Source organism: Cryptosporidium sp. chipmunk genotype I, assembly GCF_004936735.1.
Source record: "Cryptosporidium sp. chipmunk genotype I strain 37763 chromosome Unknown contig_11, whole genome shotgun sequence".
NCBI classification, from domain to species: Eukaryota; Apicomplexa; class Conoidasida; order Eucoccidiorida; family Cryptosporidiidae; genus Cryptosporidium; species Cryptosporidium sp. chipmunk genotype I.
In genome coordinates, this window is record NW_027125587.1 from 152,840 (window position 1) to 168,240 (window position 15,401).

Below are 15,401 nucleotides of genomic sequence, written 5' to 3' on the forward strand. Positions count from 1 at the left end.
TTTAATAAGAACAGAAAAATTGTTCTAGTTTTGAAGAATTTATCTGATATTTATTTGAAGAGAGTTCCGTTACTTTTGTAGTCCAGACAAAAATGGCAGGTGATTTCGGAAACAAGTCAAATTCTCAAGAGGAGGTTAGATACTGTTTTGGTTTACCAAACTCTGTCGCTGCCCCTATTGCCATGTGCGCGTTCATTGCGTCATCAATCGGTTGTGTATACTACAACAAGAAGTGTTACCAAAAGGATCTTCCATTCCCAGTCTTTATGTCTTGGGCTCAACAGCTTATTGGTATGGCTATAATGTCCACCTTCTTAACCGTTAGAGGTATTTTGAGTGGAAACGAGGAGATGTCTGCCAGCATCCCATTGAGCAAAAGACTTTACAGATACAAGTATGCAGTTTTTGTAGCTTTCTGCTTCTGTATGAACATTTCTTTGAACAATATGTGCCTCAAGGATGCTAAGGTTTCCATGTATGCCGTAGCTAAATCTACAACTGTATGCTACTCACTCCTCTTACAATACTTCTTGTTGGGTATCAAGGCTAAGCTCTCATCTGTCTTATCTTGCTTTGTTATCATTGGAGGTGTTATCGTTGGTATTTCAGATAAGGAATTTGGTCTCGAGCCACGCTCATTCTTCATGGGTACTTTGTCATCCTTCTTCCAATCTCTTTACTCTGTTGCAGTCAAATACACTGTCCCACACTGCGACAACTCCACCACTGAACTCTTACTCCATGTACAAGAGCTCTCATGTATCATTCTTTTGGTCCTCTCTGTTGCTTGGGGTGAAACTTCAAAGGTATTATCATCAAATGTATTTGCTTTTGCCTCTGCTCCAGTAAGCGCCCTACGGTTATGGGTTTTGATGGCTGGTTCTGCCATCCTCGCTATCTGCTTGAACCAATGCACATACTTGGTCGTTTCTCTCACCACCCCAGCAACGTACAACGTTACTGGTTTGGTCAAGCAAGCTCTCCAGACCGCTGGTGGTTTTATCTTCTGGGGTGACAAGCTCAAGCCAGCTCCAGTTGCCGGTGCGTGCCTCACGCTCTCTGGTTCCGCCATCTACACCATTACCAAGCTCTGGGACAGCACTCCAAAGAACACCAAGCAGGAAGAAACTATCAAGGAACAAGCCCGCCTTTCAGTTGGTACTGGCTCTGACGCCTTTGAAAACCCACTCACTGAGAACGGAAACCAAAACGAGAAACAACCCCTCATTCCAGAGGACAAATGCGAGAAGGGTCAAGCTTAAGTTGCACTGCTTTCTAATTTTGTGCCTTGATCGGGGCACATCACAAATTAACAAGTTCGAACGAGCTCAGAATGACCTAAAGCCCTTCCGAACATCGCATTGTCTGTCACCTAAGTCGGACCCACCCTGTTGGGCTTCTTACTCTACTTTTTGTGTCAATGTACACAGGGTCTCGATTGTTCCACCAGAGCCCGCCACTGTAGATGGCGCCGGCGCCGTTGTCTTGCATGTTTTGGTGTCGAGTGGTTAGGTGATTCACGAGGCTTTGTTTCTGGTTCGTCGGTAGTCGGTGGGCCTGATTAGGACGAGACGGGAGGAGTTCATACCCGAAGTTCTTGGGTAGTATAATGAGATGTTTATCTTTTTTCCAAGTGAGTTTGGAATTCAAGAAATGTATCTTAGTTTAGGTGTCAACGGACAGGTAGATGTCAGGAATGTTAACACTTTACGTGTTCGATACTTTTATTCCTAGAGTTTACGATGGTGCTTTCGTCTTTTATGGGGTCTTTTCTCCTTATAGAATCAACAGTAGAAGTACCAAGAGGACCGAAAGGTGCTTGATGGTTACGCTGGAGTTTAATGCGTTGGAGGTCCTTACTAAATCCAATGATAGGCTTCCGACCTCGGCGTGAAGAATGTGTTCTCTATTTCGGGTTGGGTAAGATACAACCAAAGGAGTGCTAATGCCCATTAAAATTACCCCAGAGCTTGGCCAACTATTTTCAATTATATCAAACAAGGGTCTTAATCCTCTTCTATCATTAACACTGAAGAGCATGCATTCATATGAACTGCTAAGCTCAAAGATCTGGCACTTTTCTTGCATAGAACACAAGGATCTACAAAGTTCACCGTGATGATCTGTTGAATTTGCACTAATCTTGATAGATTTTATCAGCTCAAGCTTGTCAGAGAACCCTGAAACTCCATTAGAGTATATATAGCCATGACATATAGAAGGTCCAACTACGGAGTTTGTATCAATGATTGGAATGGTATCGGATTTCACTACTCCTTGTTTATAGCACTCTTTTTTCTCCTTTTCATAAACAAAATAGCTCCCAAGACCATTATTTTCAAGTACAAGAGCCTGGCATTCAGCCGGACTGTTGACAGCACTATTAGATACCTTAACTTTATCCTTTCCATCAAGTAATGGAGTAACTAAGTTTACATTATGACTATAACATGGGCAAGAAACTGATCCAGTAATCATTGAATGAGTGGAAGAATCTCTTTTAAAGCTATATTTTTCACTAGAATACCCATTACATACATTGTCTTTGTTATTATAAGTCCAAAACTCACAATCGCTTGTCTGAATACAAGAATCCTGACACTGCCCAGGACTTAGAAAAGTTGGAATTGAAAATAGATTCACTCCTGTGAAAGAGGATCCGTACTCGTAGCAATTACTAGTGAAGTTTGAAGTATATAATGGTGCCCAAGTATCATGTTTAACAGATACTGTAATTGTATTATGTCCACATTCAAAGAATCTGGGAATGACCAAATCGTTGAGATAAATCACTCCAGATTCAGCATATAAAGATCTAGCTATAACCAGCTCAACAATTAATCCATTATACATAACATGGGGGTATTTACCCGTAAAGATGTAGTTGCTTGGTTTAAACTGGCTTAATAATTGAACATTTGTATCGTTTGTATATAACTGAGAAACTGTTATATCCCCAGTACTATTGAGAGAAATTAGGAAGTTATTATCATTGCTTGGGCATGATAAAACTACTTTCATATCAGTGTTTCCAATTGGAATGCTTGGATTCACAGGTACATGCAAAGAAGATAGAAACATTCCTCCAAGCCTCCAAGAAGACCCACCGGTAAATGGAACATTGATTTCAACGAGCTTATTTTTTGTTTTTGGACCAACAGTAGGGAATGGAAGCTGATTTCGAATCCAATTAACCCCAACAACGTAGGTTTGGGCCCAATGGACATTTTTGAAGACTACCTCTCCAACAGAGAATGGACAGTTAATTCCAATAGGGTCAGTAGTCAAATGCGCTTTTTCATATCCAACTCCATAAATTTCAAAAACGTACTCTCCCTTCTTGTTCAACACTGGAACTAAAGTCAGTTCAAAATATGAAGACTCACCGAGATATGGAAAAATACCATATCCCCATCCTTTGGCTTTGCTATTTCCATTATTTAACTCGAAAGATCCTCCAGTAACGTCAATGACTCCATGATGAGTCATAACAGGGTTTCCTCTAATCTTTAGACTTCCTTCAGAAGGATTATTGCATTTTAGCTCAAAATCGATATTGCACACACTTGGCAAGGGAGTTCCTGTCTGTAATTTACCACAAGCGCTGATCCCCACCAGCTTAAGATAAGAAAATGGACTCAATGCGCCATCCAAGATATCTGCAATAAACGTTGTGGAGTTACCAAAGCTATTAGTTGGAATATTCAAAGATGGAAACGGGCCATCATTAAAATATTCTGGAATCTTTGGCTGGCATCTAACAATTGTCAGCATGCATACCAAAGTAAGAAGACCGCATTTAAATTGTTTCGCTGATTTCCCCATTTTGTGTGCTAAACAACTTAGTTTAAGTACGATCTGATTAACTGTCTTCAATTTAGCGAACTTTTCTTTTATCAATTTCTGACTCGTAAGATGCACTCCCGCCTGAATATTTTTTTCACTTTTAAAATTAATCCAAACTTCGATCTTCAGTCTTTAATGCCATCGTCCAAACCCTGCAAATTCTTCTGCATTTCCAAACCTTTGTCAACAGAATACTCACTTCCTCCCGACATTTGCATTATTTTTACATATTATTGCAAATAAATGTGTTACTCATAATTAATTCCCACATCACAATTTGCATGTGCGGCGGCACCTTTTGGCGCCACTGTGGGATCTCGATACCTATTATTTGAAAAAAATTTGCCAAGTATTTACTGACTTGTTTGTAGTTTTGCAAACTTATTTGAGTTTAGAATTAGAACAATGTCTTTAAAAGAATGTTTTAAAGCTTGGAATTTGATTATTCTAACCTGCTTTCCTAGAATCACAGTGTAGAATGGGGGGTGGGAGTTTAATGCTATTTTCGAATAAGTAGGGATACATTTAAAAAAAACTCACAGAAGCTCGGAGCATAGAGTATATTGTTACCACCTCTATTCCTTTAGAATATTAAATATTTTCCAATTCTATTTCATTTTTTATTTGACTTGTTTTTTAAGAAATTTATTTCCTTTTTTCATGCCCAACAAACAAAAGGCGGTACATTATGCAACATAGAAATAAAGTACTAAAAAAGATCTCAAATAAAGAAAAAAGTAAAGAAAAGAGGGAACTTTCGAAAAAAAGTTTTAAAACCCAAAAATACCCAAAGTATTATGAAGTAGAGATTAACACTCAGCAAGAACATAAAAACTGGAGACTAAGAACAATAGAAAGCAAACCAGAATGAATGGATCTAAAAATAGGCCATCCTTCTATGTAAAGATCCTGTTGTTTTTTTTAACCTTTGTATATCTCATTTTTAGTCCTGAGGTATCCGCTATTAGCTTATCACAAGATCAAACAGGATTTACTGGGTATGATGGCTCCATCCAAGACACAGGTAGTTTAGAAGTCAGTAATTTTGGGGCTAGAGATGAATCTGGCATTTTTGGGCAGGATGCAAGCTCCTCACCAGAGTCCAAAACTCTAGGTGAGCTTTCAACAATTAAATCCAATTTTTCGGATGGGAGCCCAGGCTTACCTTATTCTCAAGGACCTATGGAATTCGAAAATAGTATCTCAAAAGGTTCTTCATTATCCCCCCGCAAAGCCCAGAAACACCCTCTAATTTATGAACAAAGTCCGTCAAGAAAGTCAAGATCTGGCTCAAAAGGAATGGCACCTCTATTTAGCGAATTAAGCAAAAGTAAGAGTCAAAGTTCCACGAGATCCAGAGCTCAAGAACCTTCCAAATCCTTTCAGAAAAAAACACTCCCCGAAGACGAAAAACCCTCTTTTGTGGTTTCATTGTCTTCTGAAACCTCTCCATCAGAGAGATCTAGGTCCAGATCTCCTTCCAAATCTCCTTCCAAATCTACGTCCAAATCTAGGTCCAAGTCTAGGTCCAAGTCTAGGCCCAGCTCTGAATCGTCTAAATCTATTTCAGGCTTAGCGTCAAAATCAAGAATAGGGTATGGTGAGGAAGTTTCGATTTCCAGCCCCGAAATATCTGTCTTTAAAACTGAAAAATCCAGGTCCAAATCAAGAAAGGAAAGTTCCAAGCGATCTTCTGCTCCAGAATCCGAGTTTCTCAAAAAGCAAGAAGCTTTCTCTCCACAGAATATGGGAAATATTATTCCTCTTACTGCCCCAGATATTTCACCATCTCCAAAGTTTTCCTTTGGAAGTTCTGTTCCCAGCAAGGCTTCAACATCAATTTTAGAACCCTCAACTCCAATCTCAGAAGTTTCAACTCCAATGTTAGAAGCCTCGGCTTCTCCGTCTACCTTATTGGATGAGTCTGTCCCACAAGAAACCTCTGTCAATTCTCCAGAGTCCAGTTCCCTCCTTTCTGAAGAATTAAGTACTATGGAGGAAGGTTCCTTGAATGCTACTCAAATGCCAAGTAGAAAGTCCTCAGGAACGTCCGAATCTGTTTCCGTCCGTCCATATACTCCTGTTGACGAAGGTTCTGAGTTATCCACTCTATTAGACGGAAGTCTTTCTTCAAATGAGCCTGTCGATACAAGCCAACTTCCTTTGGATGTGGCCTCGGAGTCCAGTATAGGGTCAAATTATATGACTCTATTAAGCTCTCTGTATGGAATGCAGGCCTTGTCAGGAGTTCCACTTGACTTCTCAGAAGAGCTTTTCAGGATTGAAATCTTAGTGAGTGAAACGCTTTACAACTCAGGACTGAGTATTTCTAATGCTGATATCACTCTTTTTACTAAGAGAGTCGTTCTTGAAGATTCTTCCGACAAAAGTAGTTCATTTGGATTAAAAGTACATCCAAACTCTTTTGAAAAAATCCCAACATTTTCCAAAGCTACTTTCAATTTCGTAGAATGTGTCTATCAACTTGAAAATATTCTCTTCCACACAAGATCATTCATCAAGCCTGTCTCAATGTCTCATATCCTAAAAGGATGTGAAAACATAAGATCCTCCTTGAACATAAAAAAGCCCATTATCGAAAATAATGAGATCTTTTCAAAGGTCATCCAGTATCTGATTCTTCGAATCTATAATATAAATAATCACGAAATTCTAAATATTATTCACAAAAGAAGCTCTATTCCCACAGTCTTGGATCTAAATATATTTGACAAATTGCGAACATCGTTGATTGAGGATTTCATAACCAATTCAAGTTCCTTCCCTCTACCTGTTGAGTTTTGGAGAACTATATTTGTTCAACAACTCAACGCTTTTAACTTTTATTCAAAGGATCTAATCAACGGATTTCTGGATGATCATTTTGGACTCATGGACATATTACTAGATGCAATGTACTCAGATCCAATCAAGATGTGTCCATATATCACAGCTATTGTATTCTATAAGGTAAATCCATTCAAAATTGAAGATCTCAGAATTAACTCAGCTAAAATACAAACTTTCTGTCTCATATATCTCAAGAATATGGGCTTAAATGAATTAGTTACCCTAAACAAATTAAATATGCCTACTCTCAATAGAAATTTCAGACTCGATCAAATCACCAAACAATTAGCTCCGGGATTTGACATTCTTCCATACTTCCACCCAGATTTTCCCAAAGATGGTAATGATCTAACCTGGGAGACCTGTTATACTATTTATTCCTCTGTCTCAATGATGCTTAATTCCATGAAGATTGATCTAATGTTCCCACAAATTTCTCCTCTATGTACCAAGATCACCAAAAAACCTCCCAGTCCAAAATTTATCTTGAGAATGTTTTCAAGGATTCTGGATATCCCAAGTGCGATTCAAAATAGTCTATTGGAAATTCAAGATATTGATCAGATCATTTCTTCTCTCTCAGTAAAGCTACAACTTCCTGAGACACATTTGAAGGAAATCTATACCGAATATATTCAAGGAAACCCAATAAAGTACTTAAACACAATATATGTCATCTTGACCAATTCTATTGAATTTTATTCCAGATTAAATTCAAACCAAGAATCTAATAATCAAGAAAACTCAAATAAGAAATTTGATCAACTATATCTAACAAGAAATGTCTCAGATAACACCCAAATGTTCGAAAGACTGAATTACTGGAGTACAGTACATCTCTATTTCCTGTCTTTTACCATGGGAGTCCCCAACTCATCCGAGATCTTGAGTGGGGTTTATTCATTCACTCTATCCAATTGTGAATCCCTCCTCTTCTCCTTCTTCAGAAGAGTCTCTTATTCAACAAGATCCAGTATAGTTGACAGTCTAACTCTGTGCATCACAATGTATTCAGTTTTGTACAAAAACCACATTTCTTCGGTACTGGTGAAAAATATATCAATTAAAGAACTTAGAGATGCCCTTAATTATAAGATCGGTACCTGGGCTCCAACACAGAATGAATGGATGAGATCAATCTACATGGTCTTTGAAAATAAACTGGAGATTATTCCCAACATTTCAAATATCCAAACCCTCAGCTTCACAGTTAATGAGGACTTCTTTAATTGTTTTTATTCTGTAAATAAGTACCTTCATGGAATGATCACAGTTATCAAGTCTAAGGACATTAAAACTACGAATTTGGAAAATAAAATAATGAATGAAAGAAGTCTGGGATTCAGTCTTTGTTCCTCAATGAGTATTGGAGCACATAGTACTAGAGAAGAAGCAATCGAACTTAGAATTATCTCCATTGTTATTGAAGCTGTTAGACAGTTTGGGTTTAAGATTAATGTTGAATCTATCAAGGAGTTTATTAATTACCACAAACAGTCCAATAACTCTGCATTTCCTTCTGGGAAGACAATTCTGGAGCATGTCATTTCAAGGTTTCCTGACAGCCTTGGGACAGTCATTAAAAAGGCCTTTCAATCCAACTTATCCTTATCCAACTCGCTTCCCTACTTCATTCAAGCTGAAAGGGTCATTTCAAGTACCCTAGAGTCCAGAGGATGTTCTATTCAGAACAAAGAAACCAGTATTGATGAAAGAAGCTTTGAGTTGGGCAGAGATACATCAGTTTCTACAAGAAACGAAAGTGTCCCATACTATAATACCATCAATTCTTGTCTTTCCTGGAAAACTTTTGGATATTTTAACCCGATTTCATGTTACTCTGCTCTGGTAAATGCGGGAGCTTGTGAATCCAAAGAGACGATCATAGAGGCTTTAGTTGAAATAGCAGAGAGTCTTGATTGGCCAAAGGAACTCATTCTACTGACTCTTTCTCAAGACTTTTCATTCTCAGACTCTCAAGTATTCCAGAGAATTAAGCAAAGTGTCGATCCACAGGAGTTTGAAAAGTATTTACAAATTACTCAAGAACTTATAGTCCATGTGGAGGAGCATGTTAATGACTTTTCGTGGTCTGAAAAATCTCTTTCCAACCCTAAAGACGAGTCTCACCTGCTTTCGGAGCCATCATTGGAAATTAGCAAAAGACAACCTTTGACAATTAACTATTCATTTGCCTTTGGATTTAGCAAGGACTCCATCAGAGACTATTTGAGTCTATGGAACTACAGAAAAGAAGTAGTCCTGAATCAAATCATGAGTTACCCACTTAATCCTTCTCTTTCACTCAGCAAGGACGAGATTTCATCTCTATTTGTGGACTCTTCACCTCAGAGTGTCGACAAGTTTGTTAATTTAAAGATGACCCCTTTTATTAATCAAATCAAAGAATTGTGTTACAAAGAGCCCCACGGTTCTTTTCTCTGCGAGATTGAAACTCAGCTTGGACTTCCACCTTTGAAGATTTCTGGAAGAGAATCTAATACGATTTCAACCTCTATTTCAGTTATGAATCCTCCTAAAGAGCTAGTTCAAGAGAGTAATCTAATACTTATGATTGCAACTCCATCCGGATCTTCAATTAAGTGGGAAAGGTTGGAGCCTCAGTCTTTGCTTTTCTTGAGCGTGTTAATGGGTCCAAGCTGGGAGAAGGAGCTTAATAAATATACACAACTTTCCACAAAGTACTTTCCATACTCTGGAGAGTATATTAGACTAACTCCTCCAGTATTCAAGGTAGAAGTCAACGAAAATGAAGCGCAAGCTTCAGATTTGTTGGATTCATCAATTTCAGCTTCTATTTCACGCTCTCCTTCCAGAATCCCTAAAGCTTCAGTACTTCCAGGAATCTGGCACGAATACCTGGGAAACATTTCTGTCCAAAAGCTTGTGGATTTCTCAAAGTTCGTTCCAAACAACTCGAACTTACTGATCAACATTGTTTGGACCTTAGCATCCTCACTCAACTCTTTATGGGCAGGAGGAGTGGAACTTTGTCAATTGGACTTAAAGTCAATATACGTTTATATCGGAAGTCAAAGCCAACAAAGCTTGAACATAGGAGGGACTCTGGATAGGTTTCTCAAATTTGGATCAGACGAAGAAAACGTTCATTCTCTAACCAACTTTGTTTTACACACTTTGTCACCACCTTTGATTAGGTTTAGTGAACTCGGGGGAAGCAAAGTACGCCTTGAGACAGAATCTAGTGAGCCTTCCCAACCCAAATTTAGTGAATGTAACGATCAACTGGAGATCATCAACATCTTGAAGGAGATTTTAAGCTCAACTGACTTATCTGGAAGAATTAGTGGTCAAAGTCTTGAAGAAGTTTGCAGAGAGATTTCAGAAATGGATCCCACTAAGCTGGACTGCAGCTCTTTGGCTTGGGTAGATGAAAATAGCAGAATTCCAAATGACTTAGACAAGTGGCCAATCACAGATGTTCCAATCGTTTCTCCAGCTCTAAGACAGGAGCAGGCTAGAACACCTAGTTCTGTTAGTCCAAACGAGGAACTTTCCAACGATGGATCCAAACATTTTGAAGAAAGCAGAATCCTCTCGGAGTCCGTACCACCAATTCCTGTCTCCACTCCTTCCTCCATTCCTGCTTCCATTCCTGCTTCCATTCCTGCCTCTGCGCCTGTTTCTGAGCCAAGTGTAAAGGAAGAGGTTGTACCAGAAGAGTCTCAGAAAAAAGAATTTTCTCCAGAATCACCTCCATCAGAGGAATCTGAACTTGAGAGAACAACATCGAATGAAATCTTCGACCAGGCGTCTGTTAGTCAGGGAGACTCCTCAGTGTTGGTTGTTAATCCTATATTACCGCCTCCTCCTCCTGCCACCATAGAAAAACCCTACAGATCAGAAGATCTAAATGAATTTACCTTAGTTAAGGTACCCAAAGGACAGCTTGTGGACCTTTGGGTCTTCCCAAAAGTCCCAGGAAACCTTTCAGAGCAGAGGAAGTTTGAGATCAAAGAGCTACTAACAGCCTTGAAGGGGGTTGCTGAAAATTTGATATCTAGGTTCACTTCCTGGTCAGCTTCCATTACTGGAAAACATTCTTCAATTGTCCCAGATACAAATTTCAAGCCATCCTTTATTTTCGTTCCTCCCACCCCAAATAATAGAGCAGACTCTCCAAAGATTCTGGAGAAAAAGTTCTACATCCATGAATCCGTGTTCTTGTTCGCCAGAGAGGAACTTCAGAGGATGGAGCTACCCATCCGACAGATGAAGGATGAGGACCTGGTGGAAGTGAAGATTAGCAGAGCTGGACTTTACTTTGTTAACAGTAATCAAATTCCTCCAAGCATGACAGCAATTCAAGCTCCTAGTTTTCCTGATATTAGGCCCAGTATCTCTCCAATCTCCCAAGCTCCTTCTTCTATTGTGGCGAATAAAGATCGTGAAATTTCTCGTTTAGCCCTGGATATTAAGAAACCCACTGAGTACAGCAAACCTGGAAGAGCTCAGAGCAGCTCAGAACTGAGCAATTCCCTGGAGAATAAATCCGATATAAGTTTGGTAAGCGGGAGTTCTAGTAAGGAGAGCGAGTCCTCCAAAGGAGAAATGAGTTCAGAATCAAGCATGAAGGAGATTTCGAAAGGGTCGATTTCTGACTTCCAGAAATCAATAACTGCCAAATCCAATCCAAAAACAGAAATTATCCAAGAAAAGCCTTTGAATTACTCTGAATACGGCTATGGCACAGAATCAAGTATTACGGAAGGTCAGAAGAGGATTTCTGGCTCTCCAGGACAAGGAAACGCTTCAGACTCTAATTCTGTGGAAGAAAAGTCTAGTTCCAAGTTTGGGTCAACTTTAGATTCTGAGTTCGTGACTGACTTCTCAGGTTCAGTCTCGACCTCCGTCTCTGGAAAATAAGGCTGGGAAAGGAAAGAAAAGGGGGAGAAGGAAGGTAGAAATAAAGAGGAGAGGGATTATTTTGAATTAATAATATAATTATAAACATGAAATATACAAGGTTAGTGAAAACCTAACTCAAAAACTTAGCCATAGAAAGAATATAGTAGTCTTAGAAGTGCCAGTTTTACTTTAATTATTATATAGTCACTTAATTAGAGAAGTCTTTTTGTTAGTTGAAAAAAAGTAGGAGGAATTGTGGGAGTTCCAACGTTTGGTGTATACTAACATGAATATAGAGAGGATGAGGATGAAGGAGTTGATTATAATTGCAACAATAGTTGGAAAGAAGAAGTTATCTTCATAGTATTTGTGGATATAAAAGTCCCAGACGTTGTATATTAAGGTAAAGAATCCAGCAATAGTAGAAGAAATACCTTGGATTGAATTTAAGTGAGTATAGCCAAATGCAGAAGTAAAAAGACTGAAGGAGCATCCAATAAAGTAGGAATAGCAGAAGATACAAATGACAATTCCAAATAGGTGTGATAAGAAACAATAGGGGACAAAGTTGGCAAAGAGGACCAAAATTAATAGAGAAGATGCAACAAACAAAACCAGAAATAAATATATTCCCAGTAGATCCACAAAGACACCGACCAAAATAGCTGCAATAAATGTGGCTCCAAGCAAAAGACCAAATATATCCATAATAGATTCAGAGTATTGTAGGTCTCCTGTAGTTTGATTGAGTAAAATTGATTTCATATTTACAGTAAAGTAAAGCCTCACAAACCACATTAAAGAGTATATAATGGTAAAAAGAGTGGTTGGAAGAGAGATAAGCTGCTCTTTGAAAGTCAAAGTCCATTGATAAGGGATATCTTCTTTGCATCTGTTAACTTCAACAATCATTTGGCTATTGACTAAAGAAAGACGCTCCTCGTGATCAAACTCAGTAAGAGAGTTCATGATTTGAGATCTGGAAATTGAAACTCTCGTACAATAGTCAACAGTAGGAGTCACAAAAGGATGAGTGGGAATGATAAAGTAAAATCCCACCATCCAGAGAACTGAAAGGAAACAGTTAAAAACTACAACAAATTGTGTAGGATTGAGTCCAAGATAAGACAAATCGATGCCTTTTAAAGAAATATACCGAACCAAATTAACCATAATTTGCATATAAGCGAAACTCATGCCAACAGAGCCTCCCACCATCGCTACAACAAGATGTTTCTTCGAATCATAAAAGACAGAAATCGAAGTTTTTGTTAAAGTTAAAAGTTGGGTAGAAATTCCCCACAAACATATTCCAATATATGGAAAGTAGAACCAAGTTTTGTCTAAAAAGAAGCAGAAGATCCATCCCATAATGTGAAAGGCTGTTGATAGAATAGCCGTATTCCTATTGTTGAGTAAATCTACAAAATAAGCACCCAAAACTCCTGATAAGAGGAGTGAAGACGTACCGAGGGAGCATAAACTGTTCATTGTAGTTAGCTTGTAGTTTGGATCTACCCAATAATAAGCATGGTTGTTCACTAATAACTCTTTTACAGCAGAAGGTAATAAATATGGTGCTCCCACCATTGGCGCAGAAATCACATAAAATAGCAATAAGGTGGTGCTGGAAAATCCAGACTTGGTTTGATTCTCACAAGTAAACGGCTTTTCCATCATATTTGTGTGTTAAATTTGACTATTTTTGGTGAATTCTTTTGGTTTAAATTTTAAACTGTGATTTTTCCTTTCATAGTGGATACCGTGGCGCCTAAACGATAACGCAGCCAATGCTTGCATTAATAGATTCAGATCCAAATTCGATGATTTTTGTTAAACTTTTTAGGGGAAGACTTAAAAAATGTAGAATTTGTATCTATTTCTGTGCTTCTATCCTCATCTAAATAACTTTAATCACTTTTTGCAGACCAGTCCTCTCTTCTCATAACTTTCTGTTAGTTTAGATTTTTAAATATCTCGCATATTGAAATAAAATACGCACGCGGCGCCACTTTCTGGCGCCAAATCCAAAGGTACCATTGTACTGAGAGACGGTGGGAAATAAAAAAGAAAGGAGGCAAAAGAAATAACGAAAACATCACATAAAATGAAAAGATAAATCTAATATTAAGGTTAAAAATCAGAGTTTTTTTTAGTAAATAATTTTTGTATCTGTTTATAAAAAGTTAAAATGGCTGACTCAGGGACAGATAAACGCAGAGCCTCGGGACGTAGAGCAAGTCTCGAAAGTGGAAGAGCGGATTCTTTTGGAAAGTCCTCAAGTGACTCTAACCCAGGAGTTTTTAGAGAAATGTTTGGAACCAAAGAAAATCCTACCGTAATTCCGTTCAAATCTATCATTAAGAACCCAAAGATTTTCTTTCCAACCATTGCACTTACAGCGGCCTTGACAGGTGGTCATATTCTAAATCCGGATGCATCCAGAGAACTTTTCTTTAAGAGCGGTGCATTTTCTTTCGCTCCTGAGATGCTTGAATCCGGTGAAGCTTTCTTCGTTATCAACAACGTTATGTCCGTTTCTAACGGAGCAGTTTTCATCGGCCATATGATTGCAGGTTTTATAATTGATATATATGGGTTACTTCCATGCGCATTAATAGGCCACTTTTTGGCTATTGTTGGATATACTTTGATGTTCTTGTTACACTTCTCTTCCTATGCATATTATTTCGCTGGTGTATGCTTTGGTGTATCTCTATCATGTACTTTCGCATCTAGATCCAGGTTTATGCAGATGTTCCCCAAAGTTAAAAACACTGTAGGAATGTTTCTTACAATTGGTATGGACTTTGCTTTGTTATTACCTTTCCTCCAAGATAGGCTTTCCGAACTTGTTGGGGGCCCCAAAGTTGTTATGACTGCCATGGTTATTATCCAGTCGGTAATACTTGTTCATCATGCGTTCATCTTTCCGCGCGGTAAACTACCTGAAAGAATGGCACACCAGAACTCCAACATCTCACATCATCTTGAAGATGAGACTACTGATTTTATCCAAAAGGATGAGGAGGCGGTAGAAGTTGAACAAGACGGAATTCAAGGTTACAGGGAACTTTCCTGCATTAGGAAGATTTTTTCACTACCTTTCATTACCTTCTTCATCTATATGTTGTTCTTCGCCCTTTCCAGAATTCACTACCAACTTTTCTTTAGAAGTACTTGTCAGATGAACATTAGCGACCAAGTAAGCGCTAAGAAAGCGGCTGATATTGGAAATATTGTATATTCATTGGCATCTTACTTATCTCTAGCTTGGGGATACATTGTAGATTATAATGGACTTATCATCACAATGCAGTACCAAATATCGTTGCTTATTGGAGCCTACTTCTGTGCGGGATTTAAGTCCGTAAGTAACATTATCCCTCAAATCTTGTCCAATATCTTTGCTGGTCTTTATACATGTTTTGCCAACTCCTTAACTTATAGTTTCGTAGCTGGTGTGTTTGGTTACGATGACTTTGGTGTCGTTCAGGGTTTGGCTTCTCTCTCAGCGTTTGTTTCGTTCATGTCAATCAACTATTGGCAGAACTTTTTGGAAAACAATCTACAAAGAGATTACAACCTTGCTAATAGGATTATCATGTATATCGCCATTGCAATCCTCGTAATTTTGTTCGCGTTGAGGATAATTTATGGTAAAAAGAATAAGTAAATTTTAAATGAAGGCTTCTTAAAATCCATTTTAATCCTATTAAATTTTCGGTATATTTGATGTAAGAATTGTCAGAATATTAACTTTTTGTTTTTATATGTTCAAGACTGTACTATTAAACTATGTTATTCGGTAAATG

The 15,401-nt window shown here is 38.3% G+C and overlaps 5 protein-coding genes across 5 annotated transcripts; 3 read left to right on the top strand and 2 right to left on the bottom strand.

Moving 5' to 3' along the window:
- Positions 1 to 92: 92 nt before the first annotated feature.
- ELE39_000452 (fucose translocator with 8 transmembrane domains) lies at positions 93 to 1,262 on the top strand (the record flags this gene model as incomplete). The annotated part of the gene is made up of 1 exon (XM_067343491.1): positions 93 to 1,262. One exon carries the CDS (start codon positions 93 to 95, stop codon positions 1,260 to 1,262), a length of 1,170 nt encoding a protein of 389 aa, XP_067202273.1.
- A 514-nt stretch (positions 1,263 to 1,776) lies between these two features.
- On the bottom strand, positions 1,777 to 3,825 carry ELE39_000453 (PAN domain-containing; the record flags this gene model as incomplete). Its single annotated transcript, XM_067343492.1, has 1 exon — positions 1,777 to 3,825. One exon carries the CDS (start codon positions 3,823 to 3,825, stop codon positions 1,777 to 1,779), a length of 2,049 nt encoding a protein of 682 aa, XP_067202274.1.
- An 888-nt stretch (positions 3,826 to 4,713) lies between these two features.
- On the top strand, positions 4,714 to 11,604 carry ELE39_000454 (uncharacterized protein; the record flags this gene model as incomplete). The annotated part of the gene is made up of 1 exon (XM_067343493.1): positions 4,714 to 11,604. The coding sequence occupies one exon, from the start codon at positions 4,714 to 4,716 to the stop codon at positions 11,602 to 11,604; it is 6,891 nt and encodes a 2,296-aa protein (XP_067202275.1).
- A 186-nt stretch (positions 11,605 to 11,790) lies between these two features.
- On the bottom strand, positions 11,791 to 13,266 carry ELE39_000455 (protein with 12 transmembrane domains; the record flags this gene model as incomplete). The annotated part of the gene is made up of 1 exon (XM_067343494.1): positions 11,791 to 13,266. One exon carries the CDS (start codon positions 13,264 to 13,266, stop codon positions 11,791 to 11,793), a length of 1,476 nt encoding a protein of 491 aa, XP_067202276.1.
- A 511-nt stretch (positions 13,267 to 13,777) lies between these two features.
- ELE39_000456 (protein with 12 transmembrane domains) lies at positions 13,778 to 15,262 on the top strand (the record flags this gene model as incomplete). Its single annotated transcript, XM_067343495.1, has 1 exon — positions 13,778 to 15,262. One exon carries the CDS (start codon positions 13,778 to 13,780, stop codon positions 15,260 to 15,262), a length of 1,485 nt encoding a protein of 494 aa, XP_067202277.1.
- Positions 15,263 to 15,401: the final 139 nt, after the last annotated feature.